This window comes from Mastigoproctus giganteus, chromosome 5, assembly GCF_048544385.1.
Source record: "Mastigoproctus giganteus isolate SK-2022 chromosome 5, ASM4854438v1, whole genome shotgun sequence".
NCBI lineage: Eukaryota > Metazoa > Arthropoda > Arachnida > Uropygi > Thelyphonidae > Mastigoproctus > Mastigoproctus giganteus.
The window spans coordinates 237,588,335-237,615,229 of NC_143579.1; the positions used below are offsets into that span (position 1 = coordinate 237,588,335).

The 26,895-nt window shown below is 34.9% G+C and overlaps 1 protein-coding gene across 1 annotated transcript in view; it reads left to right on the forward strand.

The window, feature by feature from the left end:
- Positions 1–26,895, forward strand: part of LOC150086309 (protein DENND6B) — a 116,688-nt gene that overhangs the window by 54,218 nt on the left and 35,575 nt on the right. Inside the window, exons 10-13 of the mRNA XM_090373825.1 lie at positions 703–764; positions 3,106–3,201; positions 13,210–13,304; positions 17,504–17,569. Coding sequence (XP_090229951.1) covers positions 703–764; positions 3,106–3,201; positions 13,210–13,304; positions 17,504–17,569 — 319 coding nt within the window. The remainder of the gene's footprint in view (positions 1–702; positions 765–3,105; positions 3,202–13,209; positions 13,305–17,503; positions 17,570–26,895) is intronic.

The window sequence follows — 26,895 nt, forward strand, 5'->3', positions numbered from 1 at the left end:
AATAGCTATATAAGATATATTTTTAAAGAAATACCTCAGAGCATTAGTAACAGAAACTATTTTATTTTATTAAATGCATTTATTTTTAAGATATTTGTAAATCTGTTTCTTCAGTAAATAATAGATATACGAGGTGCTACCCAAAAGTTCCCGAAATGTGTTTATAAAATAAATTAGACTCACCCGTGTCTTATTCGCCACTGTCACCTTCGAAGTAGTCCCCTTGAGAGCATAAACACTGATCCCAGTGCTTCTTCCATAATTTGAATGCGCCCTGAAAGCCCTCCATCATAGTGTTCAGCACTGCCTGTGATTCGGTTTGGATATCCTCTACACTGTCAAATCTTTGACCTTTCAGCTTGATTTCCATTCTTGGGAAGAGGAAGTCAAAGGGTGGGGAACGATTGTAATGTTGATGGATGCTAAAAACTGTGCCATGGCCAAGAGATGTGTGTGCCAGCACGTTGTCACGATGAAGGACCCGATTCTTTGTGCGCTACTTCTCTGGACTTTTCCTCCTGATGCCATATAGCTTAGAGAAATGGCATTCTGATTACATTCTGACAACTGAAGGGAAATTTGGGCATGTTTAATAAAGCATTATATTTGTTGCTGATAGTGTGTTAATATATTTCTTTTTACAAGTATTCTTCATCTGTGTCATATCATTCAGAAACTTTATATTTCTGTATTATTTTATAGCCAATTGTTGTTATGTCCTCAACCCCTACTGTCTGTTCAGAAGTTGTTCAAGCATTAGTAAGGTAAGTGGCAATTAAAAATTCTTGGTTCTTAAAAATTACTTATTCTAAATATTGTTGTGTTTTATTAAATGGAACTTAAATTTAAAAATTTTTCTTGCATACTAGTTGCCTTTAATTTTTAACTAAATGCCAAGATATTTTGTTTCATTGAAATGTTAAAGAAATATTTTCATTGTTTTTACGTGAAAGCATGAGCCCCCTAGGATCAGTTTAGGGACAGGCTCTGTGGTGTAATTTTATTGATGAGATAGAGTTTTTTAAAAATTAAAATTAATAAATTCTTTTAAATAGTAATACATAAATTAGTGCATAAATGTATTCTAAAATATTTTTCTGAATATTAATACATAAATTCTTTGCTGACCGGGCTAGCCAGGTGGGTAAAGTGCCTGCTTGGCAACCCAAAGGTCGCGGTTCGAATCCCACCTCAGGCTTGGATCAGAATAAAATGCAAAAACTTTGGAAGGTGCGTTATGGCCACAGAAGCTGATGTGCCAACAACAAACAAAACAAAAAAAAAAAACATAAATTCCTTTAAATATTAATTATTCTCGTTTTAACTTGATTTTCCAATAAATAGTCAATAAATCAGATCTAGTCTTCCAATCTCTTGGTCACATTTTTATTTTTTTAAAAGTTTGTGTTCTCTTCTGCACTGACCAGGCTGACTGCAGGCATGCATTCAAAGAAACCAAGGAGTACTGATCAACAAACAGTTCTTTAGTCTATTCAGAGCTAAAATCATGTCAAAAACCAAAATCAACAGGAAATCTTAAAAGACCATCCCCGACTTAGTTGCAAATTCTCAAAACCTTCCTCTGTGGAAGGCTTTGAGAATCTGCAAATTACAGTGAAATTGGTCACCATCCCTGAAGAAATCATAGACTAGAAAATTCTCAGCCACACCTGTAACCCTAAGAAGCAGATCAGAGGTTTCTTCATGCCAATTAGTGAATAAACACCAATGGCATATAAAATACAAACTTTTGTTTATTTTATTCAGCCTTAATTTGGTAATTTAAAGTTATGACCATTTCTGTATCATGTCTTCAGAAATAGTATTATGGGTTTAAGTTTCCTTTGTATTCTTATGTTTTTAGACTGTATTTATTTGAAACTTCAGTTCAAATTATAATTATTTATTCCCAGGTTTTTGGTAAAATCAGAATTGTATTTTTTTTGGATTTTACTTATAGTTTTCTCAGGTTATTTGACTCCATTGCCTTCTGTGCAGTTCTAAATTTAGATAGTTACATCATTTGTTTACCTCTCTACCTGCATTTGTTTCCATTTGACAATTCCTCTTCAGTATTATCGGATATTCAGGATGTCTTATCCTTTTCCTCTCATTTTCTCTCTTATTGCTAGTGTTCCTCAGGTTAGGTCTCTTCTATGATCAAGTGATACTCTTAGGAAGTACATACATTTTTTTATCTAATTTAATATATTTATTAGTTATTATGAAGATCTCAATATATTTCATGGCATATAATCAATATTATGGATAATTGATAATTTTTAGTATTATGTTTCTATAAACTTCATCTTAGCAAGTTTTCTCATTAAAATTCAGTTTTTTAATTAGACCTTTGTGGCTTAAATGTTTGTTTTAACATTTAAGTGTAAAAATTCTCCTAAGTGAATTCTCTCTAGTTGGGTGGTTATAGTTTCTGAAGTAATAGCTAGTTCAAAACTTTCATAATTAAATCCTAATTATACATTTTTTTTTTTTTTTTTTAATTTTTCTATAATTTAGTCCAGTATCAACCTGCATTGAATTCTCTTTGTATATACTTCATGTGGTAAAGTGTCTTTTGCTAAATTTAATTGGTTAGAAACAAATATGAGCTGGGAAATACAAGTAGTTTATTTGTTAAATTAATTTATTTTTTGGTTTAGCAAAAGTCTGGGACTTCCTTGCCGAAGTTAACACAGTTTCATATATATATATATATATTATTTTTTTTTTACCTCTGGTGTACAATCTGCCCCAAATGCTGTTTGTCAAAAATCAGTAAATTATAATCACTATACTGTGAAATAACAGTGTGCAGTGGATTGAAAATGGCTGATGATGATGATGATACTGTGAAACAACAACCACAAAAAATAATAATAATAATAAATAAATAAATAAAAAAATAACCCAAAATGCAATAAAAGTCAGGTATATGAAAAATTAATACATTACCACCATAGTTACTGTTGCAGGCTAGATTGTTGCACTTTTCTACAATTTTGCCCCATATCTGTTTATACAATATATTAGCCAGTTGATTTATACATGTATTATAATCTCTATTGTGGGCTTTAATTTAACTTGTTTGCATTTTCCCTTCAGCATGATTTGGCCTTTGAAGTACTGCTGTGATTATAGACCTTTTTTTACTGTTCATGATAGTGAATTTAAGGAATATACAACCAGAGTCCAAGCACCGTGAGTTACTTTCCTTTTATCCTTTTTTTTTTTTTTTTTTGTCTTTTTAATCCTTATTGATATCCATTTAATAACTTCTTAGTGATATATATTGGCTTCTTTATTAGGTACACCTATCCCATTCATTAGAGTGCCCCTTCAGTAACAGCATCAAATGTTTTCACCATGTAATATAAATTAGGCTGGCAGATACTGTAGAGTTACTGTAGATGTGCAGTTCAGTGTGAGATAAAAGATTTAAATGGCTGATTGTTGAAATGCTGGTAGGTGCCGGATGCATCAATGTTGTATATATATCAATATCTTGTAAACTGCAACCCTATTGAATTTTCATGTCTAGTAATCAAATAACATCCAGCCAATGGCAATCCTGTGGTTGGAAACAGTTTGTTGATGCAAGAGGCCAACAGAGGCTGATAGAATTTGTGCAGGGAAGCAGAAAGACTACAATCAGTAAAATAACACCCAACCCAGTGGCAAAAGAGGCATTTCAAAATTTAAAATTTCGTTATACCTTGTATCAGATGGGTTATTGCAGCAACAACCAAACCAGATTCTATTCTTGTCAGAAAAAAATAAGAAGGTATGATTACAACATTCTTTGGAACACTAACACTGGATAGCGAAGAATTTTTAAAATGTTGCCTGGAACAAATCCCAGTTCCTGCTGTTTCACACTGATGGGAGAACCAGAATTTGGTGAAACCAGCACGAATCTATGGAACTGTCCTGCAGCAGTGTAGGCTGGTGGTGGTGGTTTTAATGGTGTGGAGAGTGTTTTCATGGTGCACACATTGAGCTCCTTGATACCAGTGGAGCAATATTTGGATAATCCAGGTTATCTAGAAATTGTTTCTAACCAGGAATATCTCTTCGTGGCTGATGTATATCCATCTTTGAGAGGGATTTTGTATCATGTCACAAGATCAGAATTATGCTGTTTTTGGTTTTTAGGAGCATTAGCAACTAAGGCCATATTGCTCTGGGGATATGCGGTGGTTATTCCCTGACCTTTCCGCATCCTCCGTATTTGGTGCTCACGGGCTCAAACCCCGGTCTAATCAGGAAGCATGTGCTACGCACTGCTGTTCCTTCCCACCTGGCTAAGGAGGCGCCCAGAATTATGCAGAGCTGGTTTCAGAAACATGAGAGTGAATTCAGTCTGCTGCAATGGCCTTTCCAGTAAACATATCTCAGTCCAATTGAGTACATGTGAGTTGAGGTGGAACAAACTCTTCAGGGTAGAGATCCATAACCATTCAATTTGCAACAACTGCAGGGACTCAGCATGGTTCATCATCTCTGTGACATGCTTTTGGCACCTTATTAGGTCCATAACATGAGGAATCCAGGCTGTTCTGAGGACTAAATAGGGAGGAACTACTTGCTATTAAGCAGGTGTTTCCATAATAAAGTATTCACCCAGTGTGTTTTTGAACAAGCTTTAATCATTTGAAAGGCACTCTTAAGATAGTGTTATACGTTAGTTTGAAGCATGTGATAACAATAAAGTTATTTCTTTTTAGTTTATTATTGATATAAACAAGTGGGAGTTGTTTTTGACCATGAAAGCAATCATCTTATATGCTGGAATAACTGAAGAATGCAGTTATTCCATTGCAGTAGCTGAGGTTTAGCTCAGCTAAGATGACTGCATGCTCCCATTTGTTTACATCAGGAATATACTGAAAAAAATTGGCTATATCAGATAATATTTAACAAGCTAGAAATAAAACTTTATTAATGATCAAATAATGTGATTTTTTTTTTTTCAAATATGCTTGTCCTCTCTATGTACCGCGCACGCGTGTGGAAAGCTATCATGGTAATAGATAAAATTAATCGGAATGTTCTTTCAACAAATTATTTTGACTTTATTAGGTGCTTTAACATTACTATTTTTATATTTCTTGGCTAAAACTAAACAGTTGGTTTTAACAGATTTGTAGTTGGTTTACAATGTGATTTCATGCTAATTGGAATTTATACAGGGTAGGATATAATTGTCTAGTGAAGTGAATAACAATGCCTCATTATATAGTTTACTAGACAATTATGTTCCAACCTGAATTTGTGATCTACTGAGAACTAATTCATTCTCTGAAACCACAATATGGTTACTGATAGCTGTACTGTTCTATTTTATTATTGTACAGTTGACCTAGCAGATGAAAAGTAAGGAAAGAAAGTAAACTTTGATAAGGAAATACTTGTAGCTGTGTTTACCCTCATTATTATTGCCATCATCCAGATCTGTTATACTAGCTGTTTGTGTTAGTACAGACCAAACCTTCTAAACGCTGCAGATCTTCTATCGGCGCCTCCGTAGCCAGGTGGGAAGGAGCAACAGTGCGTAGCACACGCTTCTTGATTAGACCAGGGTTCGAGCCTGTCACCACCAAATACTGAGGATGCAGAAAGGTCAGGGAATGACCACTGCATATTCCCGGAGCAGTGTGGCCTTAGTTGTTAATGCTCCTAAAAAAAAAAACCAAACAACATATCTTCTATCCACTAGTTTCTTCCATGCTATGCTCTTTCTTTGTTAGATATTTAGTCATAGCCAGAATAAGCCTTATTTCTTGTAATGTTGCTTACCCCCCACCTCTTCCCCCATTATTCAGTTCCTCTTTGTCTACCTCTAGACCTGTTTGCCTTCGTTTTTGTTTCAAATATTTTTTTAATCTGCCTACTTCCATCCTTTCTACATATTCATACTGGCTTAAGTTTTCTTGACTTGCCTTTGTTTGGATATTTGTTACCAAACAAAGGTAATAAATATCCAAAGAATTTACCCCAGAATTTTTTTTATTACCTCATTTTTAATATGGATTGCCATCTGTTAGTTCCATTTATTTTTCTTAAACTCTCATTTCTGAAGGTTATAATTTTTTGATTAATTCTTTTATTTGTACCCAGCTCTCAGCTCCATAGGTTAAAATAAGCTTAGAAACTGAATCATAAACAGGTAATTTTGTCTTTTTTTTTTGTTAATTTCTCTTTTGTTCCAGACAATTTTAATTGGCATCATATACTTACTGCTTTACTTATTCTATTGTTTATTTCTATGTCTAATCTACTATCTTCATTAAAGACTGTTTCTTGATATTTAAAATTACCATTACCAATTTTTTCCTGTTTTTGATTAAATCTACACTCTAAATTTCCCTTGTCTCTGCCCATTTTTAACTTTTGTGTTTAACTAATTTTCATGCCAGGCTGTCTACAGCCTTTATATGATTTGTTCAGAGATTCTGGAAGATCTTGTAAGCTATTGTTTAACAGCTGAATATCATCTTCACATAAAAATGATCCAATTTTTAGTTAATATTTAGAATATGGTGCTGCATATCATGTGTCTCTGTGACAAGGAGTGGCCTAGTGCCTTCTGCCTGATGGCTTTCCTCGTCGTGATTGGACAGTCTATTCCTAATTTTAAACCAGTTCCAGAGGGTAAAATCATTTTGTCTTCCCCCCCCACACTTGCTGCCCATTTAAAATCAAGAAACAAAGTTATGCAGAGGAATAGATCATCCAATCAGTGTGAGGAAAGATTTAGGTAGAAGAAGCTGGGAAGCCAGCTCTTCACTATTGTTGTAAAGATCCATGGGATGCAGCACCACATTCTAAAGAGTTTTTGGTATGGGAGATGTAAAACCCAATTTTTACATCTCCCATACCAAACTTGGTCGGTAACTTACATTCTTTTATTAAATGGCCCATGAGAAATTGTGAAAAGAAGGGGCAGTAAGGTGCAGCAGCCTTGCCTCACCCCAGAGGGTTCAGAGAGGGGTGACCAGATCGGTGACAAATCGAAAGCAATGCACATATGAAGAATGGCTTACAAGGTGTGGACTGCAAAGCTTGACAAGTAGTTTGACCCTAAACCACTTTCCAAATGTGTATGTCAAATCTTCACTACAGATTTGCCATTTTTCCACAAACTTTTTATTTTCCTTAATAGACTTTCTTAAATTGAGGGAGCAGGCTTCTGGGTTCTTTATTGTATGCTTTTCAAGATAAACAAATCCTAAGTTATCCACCAATTTAATGCTTCTAAATGTAAAGTTATGCATTTGGGGAACAGAAATCGTGAAGTCACATAAGCTAAGAGGAGGAGATGAGAGAAGAGGAGCTAAAAGTGGTTAAAGATGAAAAAGACTTAGGGGTTATGATTCAATCTGCCATGAAATTTTTCCATGCAGTGTAAATGGGCAGCTAGGAAGGCACATGTTCCTTGTCTTTGATTTATAAGGCCCCTTTACTAGTAGGGTGAAGGACATCATTACCCTCCCTTTACAAAGTGATGGTTGGACTGGATTTTGTATATTGTATTCAGGTCTGAAGACCACACCTAAAAAGGGCATAACTTCTGGAAAGGGTTAAGAGAGGTGTTGACCAGATTGGTGACGAATGGAAAGCAATGCACATATGAAGAATGGCTTAGAAGGTGTGGACTGCAAAGTTTGACAACCAGATGTCTAGGGGGAGATCTAATTGCAATGTATAAGGCACTGAAGAGATTAAGTAAAATGAATGAGGATGGTTCATTCTCCCTCATAGGTAAAACATTAGAATAAAATCTCAGGGAATAACACAAGGTTCACCTATGGACAGCAGGTTGTTGAACATTGAAATAAATTGCCTCTCAGCATGGTGAAAGCAGTAAGTCTAAGTTTAAAGCACAATTGGATAATTATTGTCCTATGGGAATGGGAATAGTATAAACATTCTGTTTTAATTGAATTTTTATTATATTATTTATTTTTGGCTGTGCAGTAAAATGTTCACTTCTTTGCATCATTCAGCTCAATGTAATGTGGTTATTCATAATGAATTAAATGTGAATGATACTAATTAAACAACTTGATTTGTTTAGGTGAATTTTATTGTATGAAAAGTATTACGTGAGGTAATTTAAACTCCCACATGATAGAACTATTTAATAATTGCAATGTTTCTGGATTCCATATTGAATCCTGTCATCGGGTCTTATGAGTAAAGATTTGGTGGCTGTTCCTAGGTTTACAGTCATCTACACTGTAAAGTTAGGAACAGTCATCAATTCTTTCTTGATTAGGCTTGATGACAGATCTGGTAAGGAATCTGGAAACATCACTAATTATTAAACAGTTCTATTGTGTGGAATTTTAACTTGCTTTATGTGGTACTCTTTACGTGGTAAAGTCCAATTAAACAAATCAAATAGTTTAATTAGTGTCATTCAAACTTAATCAATTCATTAGGTTTCTTGTTATGTAGCCATTACTTTTCTATAGTAATAACAAATCAAGTGTGACATATTTTTTGACCAACCAAAGGATACCGAGATTACATTGAGCATTTCTTCTAGCTCTTCTCTGAGATACTTGCATAGATTTTACCTTGTACTGTAGAATGAAATTCTTCTGCAATTTTTACATTGTTTTATTTCCCTTTTTATATACTGGTACATTAATACTATGGTCCATTCTTCTGGTATTTATCCTTAAAAAACCAACCTCTGGATAATGTGATTGTAACTATTGTGATACTGTTTTCCTCCACCTTTTAGTATTTCATATCTTATATACATTTGCTGCCTTTCTACTTGACTTTTCTGTAACCTTTCTACATTACTAATAGAGATTGTATCCATGTATCCAAAATTTTTCTCATTTCAATCTTTCCCTTCTTCAGTGATGTCTTCAGTTCCTTTTTTTAGTAAGTCAAAGAATTTACTCCATATATCTAAACTATTTCTGCCCTGTTTTAATTTTGTTATAATTTTTTACTATCTTAGTTATGGTTTTGACACCTGTTCTGAGATTTTTAAATAAAGGCCAAAACATTTTCTCACCTTCCTGGTGTTTGTTTTCTGTATCTTTTTCAAAATTCGCCCAAGATTTTTCTTTAGCCTCTTTCACACATATGAGTCCTCCTGCACTTTTCTTTATATTCAAATAAGGATCCATTAAACTTTTTTTTTTTTGTCTTTTTTCTCTTAACTACCTGTAACTTCCTGGGGTATTCTGAATTTCTTGTCTTTGTAGACTTGGTCCCTAGCTGCCTCTTTTTTGCAAACTTTTCTATAGCCTCTGCTAAAGTTTTCTTAAGTTTTTGCCTTTCTTCATGTAAACTCATATTCACATTATGAATACCATTTAACTTTAGAGAAATGGGTTTGTTTTTTTTATTATTATTTTTATTTCATACTGCTTATTTTTGGCACCAATTACATCTTTAATTTGCTTGTTACCAGATGATATTGCTTCCAGTCTTAAAGCCTCTATACCATAGTGTCCTTCAGCTGGTTGTTTATGATCCTTTTCTATAATGATATGGTTATTTATGCTTTACTTGTTTCTATTATATTGGTTTTCTGTACATTCTAATTTATTATGTTTTGTATAGCTGTATTTCCTTGGACATATTCTGTGAACTCTCTTCTTTATTTTTCATGTATTCCACTATTTCATTATGGAAAGTTCCAGGGACTTGATTTTCTACCAAACTCTTAGCTGCCCTGTTGCTCATCTAAGTATTCGTAGTTTCTCAATTTAGCAAAAAGGTAGTATTTTGTTCTTCCATGGCTGTTATTTTAGCTTTTAAAAAGTTAATTCATTAAATCAGAAAATGAATTCCCATTTTAATTTTATATACCTTTAGTGTAAAACTCAAATTCTCAACATTAAATTATCTCAATACTTGCGGTTTCTATTATTTTGATATCACAAAAGGTAATTACTGTTCATTTACTGAAAACTGCAAAACTTAAAATAATTTTTTATTCAAACCTGTAATAAGGAACCTCTTTATTTTTCAACATAATTTTCTCTTGCAGTATACGTCTTCTGTCAGGAAATTAAAGCCTGGCTTTAAAAAAAAAGTGTATTTTTCTCTAATGGGGCCTCAAAAGTTACTTCAAGCCAGTTTAGAAGAATATGGAGAGCGGGTGTGGTAGCACTTCAAAATGATATCAACATTTGTGCGTACACTGAATATAGATAAATTATTCCATTCCAAATTAAATTAAGTATCTTACAATTCCTGCTTTATGTATTTGTTGTTTATTTCCAGATCTACTCTTCCACCATTAAAGACTTTCCAGAAATACAAATTGCTAAGTTGTTCTAATTTTTGGTTATTTAGTATAAACTTTAAATTTTCCGTGACTACCAATTTTTATAACACTTGTTTTTGTGTAACTAATTTTCATGCCAAATTTTGTGCAACTTTATCTCACTTACTCAGGGATATTTGAAGACCGCAAGCTATATTTCACAGCACAGTATCATCAGCCTAACATGTGGTCTTCATGTTAGAAAATTGTTTAATGATAAAACTTTGGTAAACCTGAACTCAGTATGCTTCATGAAATGCCATCAAAGCTGTCACTGTAAACCTCTTCTGAAATAAGAGGACTCTGTAAACCTCTTCTGAAATAAGAGAAGCTCCTATCAGGTCTCGATTAGATTATGGAGCTGTTGTCTATGACTCGGCTAGGAAAAGTGCACTAACCAGATTGAACACCATCCAACACAGTGCCCTTCGTACTTTGCTAGGAGCCTTTAGAACATCCTCTGTCCAGAGTCTGTATGTAGAGGCATATGAACCTCCACTTCACCTTAGAAGGAAAATGCTGCTCCTTAATTATGCAGCCAAAATTCAAAGCCTTCCAGCCCATCCTGTTTGACCATTTCTTCTCAACCCTGATTGGATCACGTTCTACAACAGCAAAGTTACTGAAAATAGACCCACTGGTATTCGATTAAAAGAATTGATACATGCCTGGGACATAAACTTTGACAATATGCCTCAAGAGAATGATGTACCTGATCCACCCTGGTTTGTAACTCTCCCTCACTGTGATACCTATTTTCTGCAATGGGGGAAAGAAATCCCTGCCAGATGAAAGTATTAAACAGCTACATAAAGGCCAATGCTCAATGCTGTGTAATATATACAGATGGTTTGAAAACAGACTCTTCTGTTGGTGCTGCAGCTGTCTTTTCCTCTTTTACACTTTCTACATCACTACCAGTTGAGTGTAGCAGTTACACTGCAGAATTATACGCAATAAAATTAGCCCTAGAAAATATAAACACTTCCCACAATACTAGCAGTATAAATATACACAGATTCCATGATTGCAGTGTCTGCATTAGACAATAAACTTTCAATATCGCATCCCATCATAAAACAAATTTTTTCCTGCTTAAACCACCTACGAAGTAAGAATCATGCAGTGTTATTTTGCTGGATCCCAGGGCACTCTGGTATCACAGGTAATGAGAGAGCAGATCAGGCAGCCAAACAACCAATCAGTACAATAATACCATCACATTACCAAGTACCATACATAGATTATTTGAAGCGCATTAAAAAAATCTATACAATTCAGTGGTCTGAAATCTGGAGGTCACAAACGAACAACAAATTGCTCGAAATCAGAGGGACCAGCACTATGGAAATCTAGCTTCAGGCAAAACAGACAAGAAGAGGTTGTGCAAGCAAGATTACGCATAGGGCATACACATCCAATCCATATATATCTACTCAAGCAGGATGTTCCACCTCAATGCACGCATTGTACTTTACCACTTACCGTCAAGTATATACTCTTAGATTGTAAGCACTATTCCTATTTCCGAAAAAAATAATTTCCTTTCAATGTCATGACTGAAAGAGCCTATATCACTTGCCCATATCATTGAAAACAATGCGAATTTAAATGAACTATTTATCTTTCTTAAGCAGATACAAATATATGATTTTCTATGATGACAAACTGGAACGAAATTTTACATAAAAACATGTCATAGGAACAGGCACATTTTGGCCCTAGTTGCCCTTGTGCCCAAAAACACAGCAATACCAAATCAAGACCTCGGAAGTTGAAATTTTCGCTGTATAACTAAGTTATTTATCTCTCTAAAATGTCATTTTTAAGGTCACGAGCGTGACCTTAAGGTCATATGAAAGGTCGTGAGCATGGTTTGTAAATTGTATTAGTTACCAATTCAAATCATTAAAATGCACTAAACTTTCATCGTTATCATGTTCTGTTATAAGAATCAATTTTAAATGCCTTTGTGATATTTTTCTAAAGCACATTTCTGGAGGTCACGACCATAAAAACTAAAAATAATTTGCACTTTTCGGTTTATTGGGCTTTTCTGTTACTGCAAGCAATTATAAACAGGTAGTAAACTCAACCTTTTTGCATTTGCGAAAATACCGATATCTGGAATTGCGTGGTTTTTTTACGTTATTATGGTGAAATGTGTTTCCCCTTTACTGAATTCTTCAATCGTATAAAAAACATAAATAAATTTTCAGAATCTTCTCTTCATTCCTTTTTTTTTTTTTTTTTAATCTTCGTAAACTTGTTACTCCACACAAATTGTATTAGTTGCAATTTGTGTGTGGAAAAATGCTTATGCATGCAATTGTGAAATTTATAATTAAAAGAAATTATCTGGAAAAAATGCCTTTTGAAACATTTCTGAAGAAGACGACTCCTTGTGCAACAAACCGAGTGCCACGCCAATAATGAGTGATCAACGAGTGTGCATTTAGTCGATGATGAAGAATAAACATTCTTTAACATTTGTAAGTTGTAAATAATTTCTCTATTATTATAATTTGCTTGATTTTACAGGCTACGTTTTCATTTCTTTGGATAAATCAATCATTGTTTAAACATAAACTAATTAGCTAACTAGTTTCATTGTTGAGAACATAACCCCTATTTTTAACCTTATGTCTATGTGAAATTCCCGCTTTACGAGTTTTCACTTTACGCGCGCTAGGAACAAATTAACTCGTAAAGTCGAGAACTACCTGTTACTGTGAATAAAAATATAACATTATTCTTTTGCATATTTTTAGGTTTTGTTTTACATTATTTTTTAAATAAAACTATGGATTATATATAAACAAATATTTTTTTAACTGTCTCTCTCTCTCTTCTGGTCTGTGCAGTATATAATTTGCTTTTTCTTTCTTTCTTCCCTCCCCCTATAGGCCACCAGTAATACTTGGTGTTACAAATCCGTTTTTTGCCAAAACACTTCAGCACTGGCCACATATTATCAGGATTGGAGATTCACATACAGTTGGTAATATTTTTAACTTTAATTGTCATGACTCAGTGTCAGTGTTTTTTAAGGTGTTCCTTTAGACAGTTTGGTTTAACTGATAATTTTGTCTAGTCATTCAGTGGGAATTATTTTGAACTTGATTTCACAACAGAAATGATAGGAAGTCATAGGTTTGAAAGCAAGATGAGAAAGTAACTCTGACAGATTCCCTGGCATTACTTAGCGCTATTAAAGTAATTAGTACTATGTTTCTGAGACTTTTTTAGTCTATATTTTCAACCAAAAGCTTAGAGAGTAGTAGTATTTAATTGGTTGATGTGCACAACTAGTGAAAGCACCGAAAGAGGTATGTGGAGAGAAAGTCTGTAAATATAGGAAATTTAGAATACTGTGGTGGCCACAGGAAGCTAAGGAAGCAGTTAGAGAAAAGAAAAGAATTCATTGTAGATTTATTAGACAAATAAGTCTAATAAATCTTTATTGAATAAAATGAAAAACTGAAAAGGATTCAGATGTGTGAAGGGGATAAATTCAGAATGAGAGAGTTGAAGGACATTAATAACTGTACATTATGATATTCTAAGTGTCTTGGAACATTATGGATCCTTCTTTCGTGGATAAATAGTGAAAAAGCTTGTTTACATAACTACATAATACAGAATCCCCTGGTTACAGCTTTCCTGAAATATTGATTAGATGTGCAATTATTAATTGATTTATGAAACACTACATTGCACGCAATGCAATTATAGTGCATTTCATTATCAAAAAAGAAGAGAAAGATGAATTGAGGAAATTTGGATATTATTGAATTTGAAAAGGTTGTGCAAAATTGCAAGTATATAAAGGCTAAAATTATACCTGAAATGCTGGAAGGAAAATAGTATCCTAGTGGTTTCATAACATTATCCAGAGGTTGTCTTTTGAAAGACAAGTTCCAGAAGGTTGGGGTAAGGCAGAATTGGAGTACAGAAGAATTTCCTTCATTATTGTTCCATGTAAAATCTATCTTAGAAAAAGGGGTTAGAAGTATTGTTGAATGTAACCTCAAAGAAGAGTCAGGCAGGCCAAACAAGGGTCAAGTAATCACATTAAGACATATTATAGAAAATTCTTGGGAACATAACAAGAACCAATAATTAGAATTGTTGACCTTAAAAAAATTATATGAAAAAATACCTAAAAATCCACTCTTTCAATTTTTTAAAAAATATAGCACCAAAGTAAATTTTTATTCCCTTTAAGAGGTATGAGAAGTTAGTGTTAAAATGGGAAATCTGTAGTGAGGATTTGATGGAAATATTTGAAAGTGGTTCAGGCTTAAATTTGAAGTAAGGCAGATCTACACCTTAATTGACACGTTTTATAATTTTAATCATCATTTAGTAAAAGAATTCAAGTTACTGATAAAGTTTAGAGTAGAACAAATTTAATAAAGGCTATAGTCAATTTGGCACGAAAATTAGTTACACCAAAAAAAAAAAAAAAAAAAAAGTAATGAAAATTGGGAGGCGCAAGGAAAATTTGATTGTAGACTCAATAATCAAAACTTAGAACAAGTTTGGTCATTTTGTGTAACATTCTTTTAAGGTTACAGTAGGCCTTTTTAAGCATATTTTAACCTATTGAACTGAACTGGCTAAGAAATAAAAAAAATTGAAATGAAAATAAGAGATGAAAGCAGTGTCAACACCATATTACAAATAAGGAAATAAGAAAAAATCTTTGGGTAAGAAATATTTGATGAAAGATAAGTGAAACATTTAAGATGGTATGGGCATGTACAAAGTATGAGAGAATGGAGGATTAGCAGATTTTTGAGATTAACTAGATAGAAATTTAGCTAATCTCAAATAGATTTTTCTCTCTGCCCTTGAAAAAAAATATTCAGAAAATTCTGGGATTTTTGAGATTCTACTGTACTTTTATATACTATACAATAAATTTTACAATATATTATGCAATATATTGTATACAGTATATCGGTTATATAGTACTGCATTCATACTCGGATACTTTTTTTTCCACAATTAATGATATGTATATAAATATATAGCACGTCCCCATAGCTGAGTGGTTAGGGGCGGGAGTGCAGTAGCACACTCTCTTTGAGTAGACTGGGGTTCAAGCCCCTGACTGCTGAATACGGTCGATGTGCCAAACTGCACTGGGCCAGCGTGGAAGATTATGATCCATTTTTCCTCAGCATGAATTGTTGAGGAGGCGTCCATCCTGCAGTGGGTTGATAATGGCTGCACTTTTATATAAATATATATGTGCAATATTGTGTGTACAGGCTACCAGTGTATATATTGTATTGTGTATCTTTGTTTACCATTACAGCAGGTGTAAGTTATTATGCATTTGTTGTGTCCCCAGTATTAAATTAAATTAAGATTGTTTTTGCTTGAAAAACATGAAAATGTCTGAAAAATTATTGAAGGGCGCATTAAATTTGTGATTTAATTGAGGTAACTCCAACTGGAAGGTTATGAATTGTTACAACAAATTTATAAGAGGAATCTGCAGTTTGAAGGAAGAAGTTTTCATATGGATGAAATGATTTCTGTCTGAAGAAATAGAAAAAGCACCCATGATGATTATTGATCTTATTGTTTGATAATAAATACTGATGAAAATGTTGAAAAAGTATGGGGGTCTTGTTCGTACAGCAAAGTAATTGATTATCAGAATGATACTGTGACAGTTGGGGATGGATAAAGAGTATTCATCAGATTTTTAGTCATTCTTGAATTGATCAAAAAAAAAAAAAAAAAAAGCTTGTGACCAATGACTGAGGCTAGAACAGGCATGCATTTCAATCAGAGCAAACTTTCTGGATGACATAATCACTTGGGAATATAATATGGATATTTCATTATGACTTTGAGATGAAAACGTAGAGCAAACAGTAGTATGCAGCAAGCTCTCCCGGACTGAAAAAAAGCAAGGATCATACATAAATTAGTATTCAAGGTAAAGCTCACTTTCTTTCATAATAAAAGTAATGTAAAGGAAATGTTCAAGGGAAAAGTTATTTTGCAAAAGGCACAAATTATAGTTGAACAAGTGGGTGTTACATCACTATATTGTACTTGTACACATTGTGCTATTGGTAAGACAATTTTGAATGGGAAAATCAGATTCTTAAGGTGGAATATCTCCCTGCTTCTCCAATTTGGCTTTGTCTGCTTTCTTTCTATTTCCAAGTATTGAGTTTTAAGAAAAAGTCCATCATTGTAAATAGAGAGCATTAAAAGTGATTTACAGTTGCTAACAAGTTCCAGAAGCACTTTTTTTCATGGAAGAAAAGAATGGCATCATGTGTAACTGTCCAAGGGAACTGCTTGGAAGGGGGACAAAACTTTAATATGTGTATACATGTTGGTTAAGGTAAGTTGCTATAAATTTTAGGTTCTAGTCTAGCAGTTTCTAGATGGATATGCATTTAGAGGAATCTTTGGTTTGAATTGTCATTATCTTATTTGGAATGTCAAATAAGATCAGCGTAGGTGACATTTTAAGTACTTCACATTTATCTTTGAAATTTCTGCAATATCTGGATGTTGCAGAACTCTTGGAGATAAATCTGAAGAGATGAGGTTTGAGGATTTGGTTTTTGAAAAGAGAAAGTCTTTCAGGTGTTATGGTTACTTTCCCAAGATGGTGATTTACAATGGATTGCATAGGAACCTTTGGAGAGGGTAGAGCATCTCTAAATTCTAATCTTTTCTACATATGTGCAGATAGGATTTTTTTGTATTGACAAAGTTGAAAGAAGTTCCAAAATATTGTGATCCACAGTTTTTCAATGTTTGTGTGTGTTAAGGCTCCACAGTAAAACTGTCTGTATAAGCAGTTTTGCATCAACATACCATTTGTAGGTTGTGTTCCTCTTGGGAATAACCATGACTCACATAGGTGTATATTACTCAATATATATATGACTTAGGTCATATATATATTGAGTAAAGCAAGATTTATGATGTTGATTGGTTGATATGCTTAGTTTAATGGCACAAAGACTACATAAGGTCAATTGTGCTTGTTTCTTTTCCACATTAATAGATTGTTCTCCTATAAGATTAAGCTTGGAACTTTATAGTGTAATAATATGTGCCTTAATAATGTATTATGTCAACAAGTCAGTGTAGTTGTATAATATTAAGTAATTGTAAGCGATAAATAAATTCCAAGTTTAAACATTTTATTTGTAGACTCAGGGAGCAACAAAACTAAAGTTAAGAAAGCTGGAAACCTCAAAACGTTAGATTCCAAACCAGGTAAGGGATGCCTGAGCTGTTTTATTCTGATAATAACACTCAAAATGTCAACACCAAAAATGTTTCTGGCTTGAAAATAGTCAATTCTTCTTAATTTCAGCATGAGAAAAACGAATATAACATTTAAAACTCTTAGTTAGCTCTTGGTTTCATGATATAGCCCTCTTATGATTTAGGAGAATATTGGTGAATACTAGGAAATTTTGGAGTATAGAGAATAGATAGGCTGGTAACATTGAAATAGGAACCGATATGCCATGTTTTTTTTTTTTTTTTTTAATTTATTTTTTTTTTATTTCTGTGTATCATTTACCTTGCAAGTGATATTATGAGCGATGCTCATTTCTTTTTTTTTTTTTTTTCTGAGGTTTATGGACAAAAATTACATAAAAAGCCAGGATGCCACGTAAATGTGTTAACAGTGTTGACAATTTTTTGTTGTGTGTGGTGATGTGACATTTTCCACTCAAAAACACCAATTGACTCCACTTGTGAAGACAGCCTACTACCATTATTTTGGCTGTAAGGTAGGGGATGAAGACAAACCCTGGGCACCTCATATTTGCTGCAACACGTGCTGTAAATCTCCGTGGATGGTTGAATAACAAAGGACATTCAGTGCCTTTTGCCATCCTAATGATTTGGAGGGAACCTTCAAATCATGCAAATGGCTGTTATTTCTGCATGGTGTCTCCTCTTCAGCTTGGCATGTCAAAAAAAAGGAAGTGGACTGTGGAATACCCCAACATCCCAGCAGCTATCTGACCAGTAGCACATGGGGATGGTCTGCCTGTATCTCACCCTCCAGAAGAGTATACTTTGGAGTCTGATGAAGATGGGGACAGTGTGAGGAATGATGGTCAACCTGGGCCTTCAACATCACAGGATCCTGATTTTGTGCCAGAACCAGAGTCCGAGTGAGTCACAGAATCACTCAAAGTGAACTAAGTGATCTAATTCGAGACCTAGATCTGTTGAAAGATAAATAAAGCTTCTGGGATCAAGGTGTCTGTGTACAGGAGCAGGCAGAATGCTTTGACTCCATATTTTAAAAATGAAAACAGCCTTGTTGCCTGCTGTGATGTCAGTGGTTTGATGACAGCTTTGAATGTGGAGCACAATCCACAGGACTGATCAAAGCTAAGTTTAAAAGCTGTTTTGTTCCACAATGGCAATGCTTTTCCTTCAATTCCTCTAGGCCATGCTGTCCACATGAAGGAGACGTGAGAATATGAAAGTACAAAGACCACCAATGGCAGATCTGTGGAGACCTGAAGGTGATTGCAATACTGCTGGGCATGCAGTTGGGATACACGAAATACTGCTGCTTCCTGTGTTAGTGGGATAGTCAAGCTAGGTCCTCATACTACAAGAGAAAAGTCTGGCCTATAAGGGAAAATCTGCGCCCTGGGGAAAAAAAATATCCAGCACAATCTTCTGGTTGATCGAAGCAAAATTCTTCTGCTCCCTTTACACATCAAACTGGGACTCATGAAGAACTTTGTTAAGGGGATGAACCAGGATGGAGAAGCTTTCAAGTACCTGAGAGGACAATTTCCACCGTTGAGTGATGCTAAGGTTAAGGAAGGATCTTTCTTGGTCCGCAAATTCATGAACTTTTAAAGGATGAAAACTTTGAGCGAGTCCTACAGGGTAATGAGAATGCAGCTTGGGAAGCCTTTAAATGTGTTGTGCATGATTTCCTGGGAAACCGAAGAGCTGGAAACTATGTTGAGACTGAACAACCTTCTAGAAAAGTATCATCAATTAGGCGGCAACATGTCACTGAAAATCCAATTTCTCGACTGTCATTAGCATTAGTAGAGGCATATGATGCAAGAAAGCAAGCTTATGCAGCACCAGCCAAAAAAAAAACCCGCTCCCATTTCACCCCTCTGTTCGTTCCAAATGTCCAGCTCAGCCTTAAATTTATTTAGGCTATCAACTTCCACAACAGAGGATGGAAGTCTGTTCCACCAACCAACTACCCGCTGGCTAAAGGCAAACTTCCGCATATCTATCCTACAACTGTCTTTCCTCAATTTGAATTTATGCCCTCTCAGGTGATTATTCTGAGAAAGAGGAAGAATCCCATTAGCATTGAGCATGCTTTATACCATTCAAGGCTTTATACACCTCAATCAGATCACCTTACAGGTGCCTAGTCTCCAGACCCTGTAATCTGCAAAACTTAAATATGCCTTTCTTTGTAAGGGCCTTTGTTCCATTCACTAATCTTGTTGCTCTTCTCTGAACTCATTTCAACAGCTCTACATCCTTCTTAAAATGAGGCCTCCAGACCTGTATACAGTACTCAAGGTGTGGCCTGACCATTGCCTTATACAGGGGGATAATCACCTCCTTATCCTGCTAGAAAAATTCCTCTATATCATTGACAAGACACCATGAGCTACTCTTGCTTTCTGAGCAGTGCAGACTGTCTGCACTGCTCAGAAAACTTCATATCTGCCTGCACAATTACCCCCATGTCCTTTTCATTCTCTACCACTGTCAGTGTAGTACCACACAGTTGATATGTTACTCTGGGGTTATTGCTTCCCATATGTAGTACTTTACATTTACATTTGTCAGTGTTAAACTTCATTTGCCACCTCTCATCCCATCTGCTCAACTTTTCTAGATCCTGTTGCAGCAGCAGCGCACTGTCATTAGAGTCCTTAACAACTCTGCCAACCTTCGTATCATCTACAAACTTGGACATTAAGCTTGATATACCATCATCAGTATCATTTATAAATACAGAAAACAACAATGGACCCAATACTGAACCCTGAGGGACTCCACTAATAACATTAGTCCACGCTGAGCAGTGTCCATTGATTACCACTCTGTTTTCTCCCACTCAACCATCCCTCTATTCATAGCAGCAGTTTGCCTCCAGTGCCACACTGCTCCAATTTGTGCAGTAGTCTTCCATGTGCAACAGTGTCAAAAGCCTTTCTAAGATCCAAATATATGATATCAAAGTTATTCCCTGCATCCTTCCTTTGTGACCACATCATAGTATCCAATCAAATTGGTCAGGCAAGACTTTCCAAAACCATGCTGTCTGAGCTATAACTGAAGTCTTGTCTAGATGATCCTGCAGTGAGTCTTTAACCAGTGCTCCCATTAATTTTTCTGGAACAGAAGTTAAACTAACAGGTCTATAATTACTTATGTTGCCCTTTGATCCTCTTTTGTGAATTGGGGTCACAATTGCACAGCTTGAGTCAATGGGTACCTCCCCTGAGTCCAAGGAAGCTCTCATAATTATGGTTAAGGGTTTTCTTACTTCCTTTGCTGCCTCCTTTAATATAACTGGATAGATCCCATCCACCCCGAGTGCCTTTTTTATGTTTATCTTCAGCATTTCTCCTCCACTTTCCTATCAGTTATTACCAAATCAACTAGCTCACTGCCAGAGTTTAATTCACCTCTGGCATTCCCCTCCCTGAATAACTCCTCATGTGTGAATGTAGCTGCAAAATACTCATTTAGTTTGTTAGCCACCTGAGCAGGATCATCAACAGTTGAACCATCAATATCCAGTGGACCAATCTGATTCACCCCTTTTCTTCAAGAGTTTACATAGGTAAAGAACTCTTTGCTGTTTTTCTTTGCATCCTTTGCCAAAGATTTCTCATAATCTGCCTTTGCCTGCCTAATTTCCTTTGTGACTTGGTTACAGACCAGCTTATATCTAATATAGGCTTCTGTGTCACCTTTTAATCTATATTCAATGCATTTTTCTTCTCTGCCACATGTCTCATTAGTTCATCTGACATCCATTTAGGCCTAAACCTTGAACAATATTTCTTAGTTGGTATGTAAAGCCTAGTAGATAAATTCCAAGATAAATTCTTTGAATGCCTCCCATTTTGAATTTGCTGTTGGTAACATCATCGGTTGGTCCCACCGTATAGAATTTAAATACTGTCTCAGACCACTGTAGTTGCCTTTATGAAAGCAAAAACCCTTCCCTTTACCCCTAATGGTAGTTACCTCTTTGAGTAAATCCCACTTCAGCACGCTGTGATCACTGCCACCTAGTGGTTCCTTTATCTGCAGATTCTTAAGGAATGAGGAATCACTACTGATAATCAGATCAAGAGTATTACTCCCTCTAGTTGCCTCCCGAACATGCTGATGTAGAAAACAATCATCCAATAAATCAAGAAAAGCCTTGCTAGTGTGTGAGTGACCAAACCACAAATTTCAGTCAAAATCGGGAAATTAAAATCCCCCATTATAAGAATCTCTGATTTACTGGCCCACTCTATTTGCCTGTACAGTTTCTTATTACTCATCAGAGTCATTAGGCCTATAACACACTCCTACTCTCAGTTTTCATCTCCCAATGCTTATGTCACACCAAACTGACTCTACACTGCACTGTCCAGTGATGTCGACTGGCTTCACTTCCTTGAATTTTGTGTTTCTTAACTAATGGCATAACCCCTCCTCCCTTCCTATCCTGTCTATCCTTCCTGTACACACTGTACTCCCCAAATTCCAGTTCTGCATTCCTTATATCTGTGTGACACCATATCTCTGATATCCCAACAATCTGGAATTCTTCCCTGACAACTGTGGTGCAATGAGTGACAAGCATGGTGAGCAATTCCACCAAGACATTTCAATAGTGGAAAAAAGATATCAGGGTAGGTGGAACACTTCTGTGCTTGCTGATTACTGTTGGACAGTAACAAGAGATGCCATGGAAGTGGAATACAAGTGATAAGCGAAAAGAAGGTGCTGTCATGAATAGGCCACATTTTGAGAAAGTACTTTCAGTTCCTGTGCAGTTTTCTTAGTGAATTGGTAATCGTGTGGAGAGCAGCTCCCATGATCCTGATGTGTTATTTTAGGATGCACCTTCACTATAAACTTCTGTTGACAAAGGAGGTGGTTTTCTTTGAAAGCTTTGTTGTTGTTTTATCATTTTCAACTCCATAATTTTATTTTATACTAAATATACAGTTTTATCCTATCATAGAATATATGGCATGTTTGGTAAATAATGACTATCATTTTCTTAACAAGCATTATTGATTTATTTTTACGTTTTAATTGAAAACAACTGTGATTTATATTTTATCAAGGAAATGTAAATATGAGTGTTTTAATATTACTTTTCACTCCAAGTACTACTGAAATTACTATATTCTTAGACAATAGTGAAAGTACTGTATCTCAAAAACTAGAGCTAATAAAAAATTTCTGAAGTCATATTCGTTTTTCTCGACCCAAAATTAGTTTTAAAGTTTGCCTATTTTAAAAAAGGAAACAAATTGAAAGAATTTTTTTGTTGAACAGTGTAATTGTCTCCTAAATTTGGTTTTTTAGAAATTGTAATCATTAAACTTAGTGAATTGGAGTCCTGTGGAGGGCAGCTCCCATGATCCTGATGTGTTATTTTAGGATGCACCTTCACTATAAACTTCTGTTGACAAAGGAGGTGGTTGCCTTTGAAAGCTTTGTTGTTGTTTTATCATTTTCAACTCCATAATTTTATTTTATACTAAATATACAATTTTATCCTATCATAGAATATATGGCATGTTTGGTAAATAATGACTATCATTTTCTTAAGGAGCATTATTAATTTATTTAAGGAGATGCTGCATTAATCTGTCATACCTCTATACTCTCCACCATGACTTATGGAAGTGAAACTTGGGCACTCACCAGAAGAATAAGAGAAGCTGAGAACTACACAGCGAAGAATGGATGGAACGGATTATACTGGGAATCAGACTGTTAGATAAGAAGAGAAATGCCGACCGGGCTAGCCAGGTAGGTAAAGTGCATGCCTGGCAACCCAAAGGTCACGGGTTCGATTCCCGCCTCTGGCTTGGATCACAGTAAAATGCAAAAACTTTGGGAGGTGCATTATGGCCGTAGAAGCTGATGCGCCAACAACTAACAAGAAAAAATAAATAAATAATAAGAAGAGAAACACATGGATTTGACAGCAAACTCAAGTAAAGGACATTCTTATCAAAACTAAAGAACTAAAATGGTCCTGGGCAGGACACATAGCTCAAAGACATGATGACAGATGGACTAAGGAAATAACAGAATGGTACCCAAGAGGAGCTAGAAGAAAACCTGGAAGACAATGGCGGAGATGGATAGATGAAATTCATGAGTTTGTGGGTAGTAAATGGATGGCCATTGCACAAAACAGAAGGAACTGGAAAGTTGCTGGAGAGGTCTTCATCTTGCAGTGGATTGAAAATGGCTGATGATGATGATGACCTCTAATATGAATATTCAACAAAAAAAAAAAAAAAGAAAAAAAAAGTAACATAAAACACATTTTAACATGTATAGACTTTCCTTGCTTTACAGTAAGAGAAACAAATGTATAAGAATCAGTTTATCTTGTGAACAGTTTAGCATAGTGTTGAATCAAAAACAGCAGAGAAGTCAGTTTGAAACAGTACATACTAACATGGTTAGGCCTTATATAAATTTGTAAAGTATAAGTTGCCACTGAAAAAGAAAAACTTATCAATTCAAAATCAGTATGTAATTAGTATTCCCTTCACCTGATTGTACCTTGTAATGTAATTTTAATTGTAACTTATTATTTAAAACATAATTGTCACTTTTCTATTTTCACCTATCTAGTTGTTTTGACGGAGTGCTGCTTGGCACTGATTGCTAATCACTCTCCAATTATCATTTGAAAATTTTGACATATGCTGTCTGTTCCCTTCATCAATGTTTTTTTAAGAAAATCAGAAACAGCAGTGGTCCCAGAACCAATCCCTGGAGGAGCCCACTTCTGATGTTAGCCCAACCTGAAAATCATTAATAACAACCCACTGCCCTCCTGCCCTACAGCCACATACAATTAACTTTAGAATCTTACCTGCGATTCCAATATGTTCAAGCTTATACAGTATCCCCTAGCTAGGGACTGAGTCAAATATTTTGATAAAATCCAAATAATATGGTAATTACTATCTCCTCTTAGAGCATACTTTGTGTCAAAATAGCTAACCAGGTTGGTTAAACATGATTTTCCTTAACAAAATCATGTTGTATATTCAAAATTCCATTTCTAAATAAATGCCCCTGTATTGCATTCTTTATCGTTGCCTCCATGATTTTCCCTACCACTGAACAGTCTGTAGTTGCCCACTCACTCTTAAAAACATCTTCATGTATAGGTGATACACTGGCATTTCTCCAATCAAAATTTCTAATGTCTCTCATTTCTAATGATGCCCTCATAATAAATCTTAAAGGTTTAATGCACTGTTTCATCTACCCACTCAAAATTACTGGATATATGCAAACTTACTTGTTTGCGTATATCCAGTAATATACCCAGGAGCCTTACTTGCCTTTAGGCTTTAAAGTTTTCAATAATCTGCAGTTTCACTATCATTGATTTCATCTATTCAGCCTCACACTGCCTGCTCTTGTTATGAAGTGCTTTCATCTAAGAGAGTACCGAGGTCTCTACGTCATTCTTTACAATGTAAAGAATGACTTAAAGTATCTGTTCAATTCATCAGCAACTTACTCAATTAATTGAGACTATTTCCCATTACATAAGGGTCCATTATGATTTTTTTCCTTCTTTGTACTGGGCAGGACACATAGGTTACATAAAACTCCCAGTCCCTATTTCTTGTTCTCTTGGCCAGCAATTTCTTATACTCAGCCTTCGCTTTCCTAACCTTTTCTGTGGTACTTTTACAGATCAGCATATAGCGGTTATAGCGTTCAGCACTTTTCATTGCTCATAACTTTCCATTGCAATCTTTTTTTGCACTCTTTGATAAAATCCAAATAAAAGACCAGGCTATATTCATCCATCTCAGCATCCTCCTTGTGTTATATTTTGTGAACTATTGCTTTAAAGATATTCCATATTTCTAATATATTCACTCCCTGTGCTAACTGACCGGTTGATAGAGGCCATGTAGCATCTTGTTTGCTCTCAGAATTCTCTTAACATGCTGATACAAATTGTAATCATAGTTTGTTAAAAATTTTGTACTCCATTATGAGTTCCCCTTCCACTTGTCCCAATAAGGGATAAATTGAAATTGTCATTATTAATACATTCACACTTGCTTACCCATTCTTGTGATAACAGCTTCTGCATGTAGAAACTGTAATCATACTCTTCAAAATCTTTTAGTCTGCAGCATACCCCTTACACTCTTTGCTCTCCATTTATCTCATGCACTACAGATTCTATGCTGGTATGTGTAAATTTGGAAATACCATAGTGAAAGTTATCATCTCCTTGTTTCTATTAGCCTTATGTGCTTTAATTGCCTTAAGCAGGAGTTCTAATTCAGTTATTTTATTGACAAATCTGACATTATCAAATATTCCTTCTATCTACAAGTGCTATTAAAAAATTTTCACCTTCCCCCCCTCCACCTTGCAAAGTCCCTAAAATCTTGAGTGAATCCATAAGGCTTTCAGCATATAGTTTCTTCCTCTTGTCATGTCTATGTAGAACTACAGATACATACACATTCTGATCTAACTTGCAGCATTTTTTCAGTGTGGTCCTGTATTTATCCAACAAATCATATTCATGTGTATGTGTAATATTCTTAGTCATATTCATGTGTGTGTAATATTCTATGTGAATAATTAAACTATTTTTAACCCCCCCTCCCCAAAATCTAATATTTTTTGCTCTTGACAGGCACATCCTGGTTCTAATTCATCTATTCTTATTGCAAAAATGTTTCCTTGACAATTGAATCACCTATAAAACTGTCCTTTTGAACCAGAGCAGTCGGACTTGATCATTCTCTTGATGCCCAAGGCCTGCGTCATGAGTGCATCATATGGCTGGTCACTGGATACTTGAGGCTCTGATAAGTTCCCAGTTTAATTTATCTCTAGGACATCAACTGCTTTCTTCAGTGACTTAAATTCATCTAGTAATGCACATTGTTTTAGTTTGAGATTGGTATCTTCCTTATTGAGAACAAAGAAAAGAATCATCAGTTGAACTCAGATTGTCTAGCAGATTTTGATTTATCTACTTGATTAGGATTATGTACTGGATCACCTTTGTAATACATGTCACAGAGCATACAAGCAATGAACTCGTGATTCATGGGAATTTCCTGTGGCCATTTCTGAGTTATGATATCCTCAGAGAACAATGTATTCAAAATAGATATTGTAGCAACCATTATTAAGAAATAACTGACAAAATATTACAGACTTAACTTTTCAAAATGTTACAGTAATGAAGCAGTTACCAAAAGTTTATTTACTATTGAATTTAATAATTTAAGCTTATGTGATAGCACAAATAATGTAACTTAGCA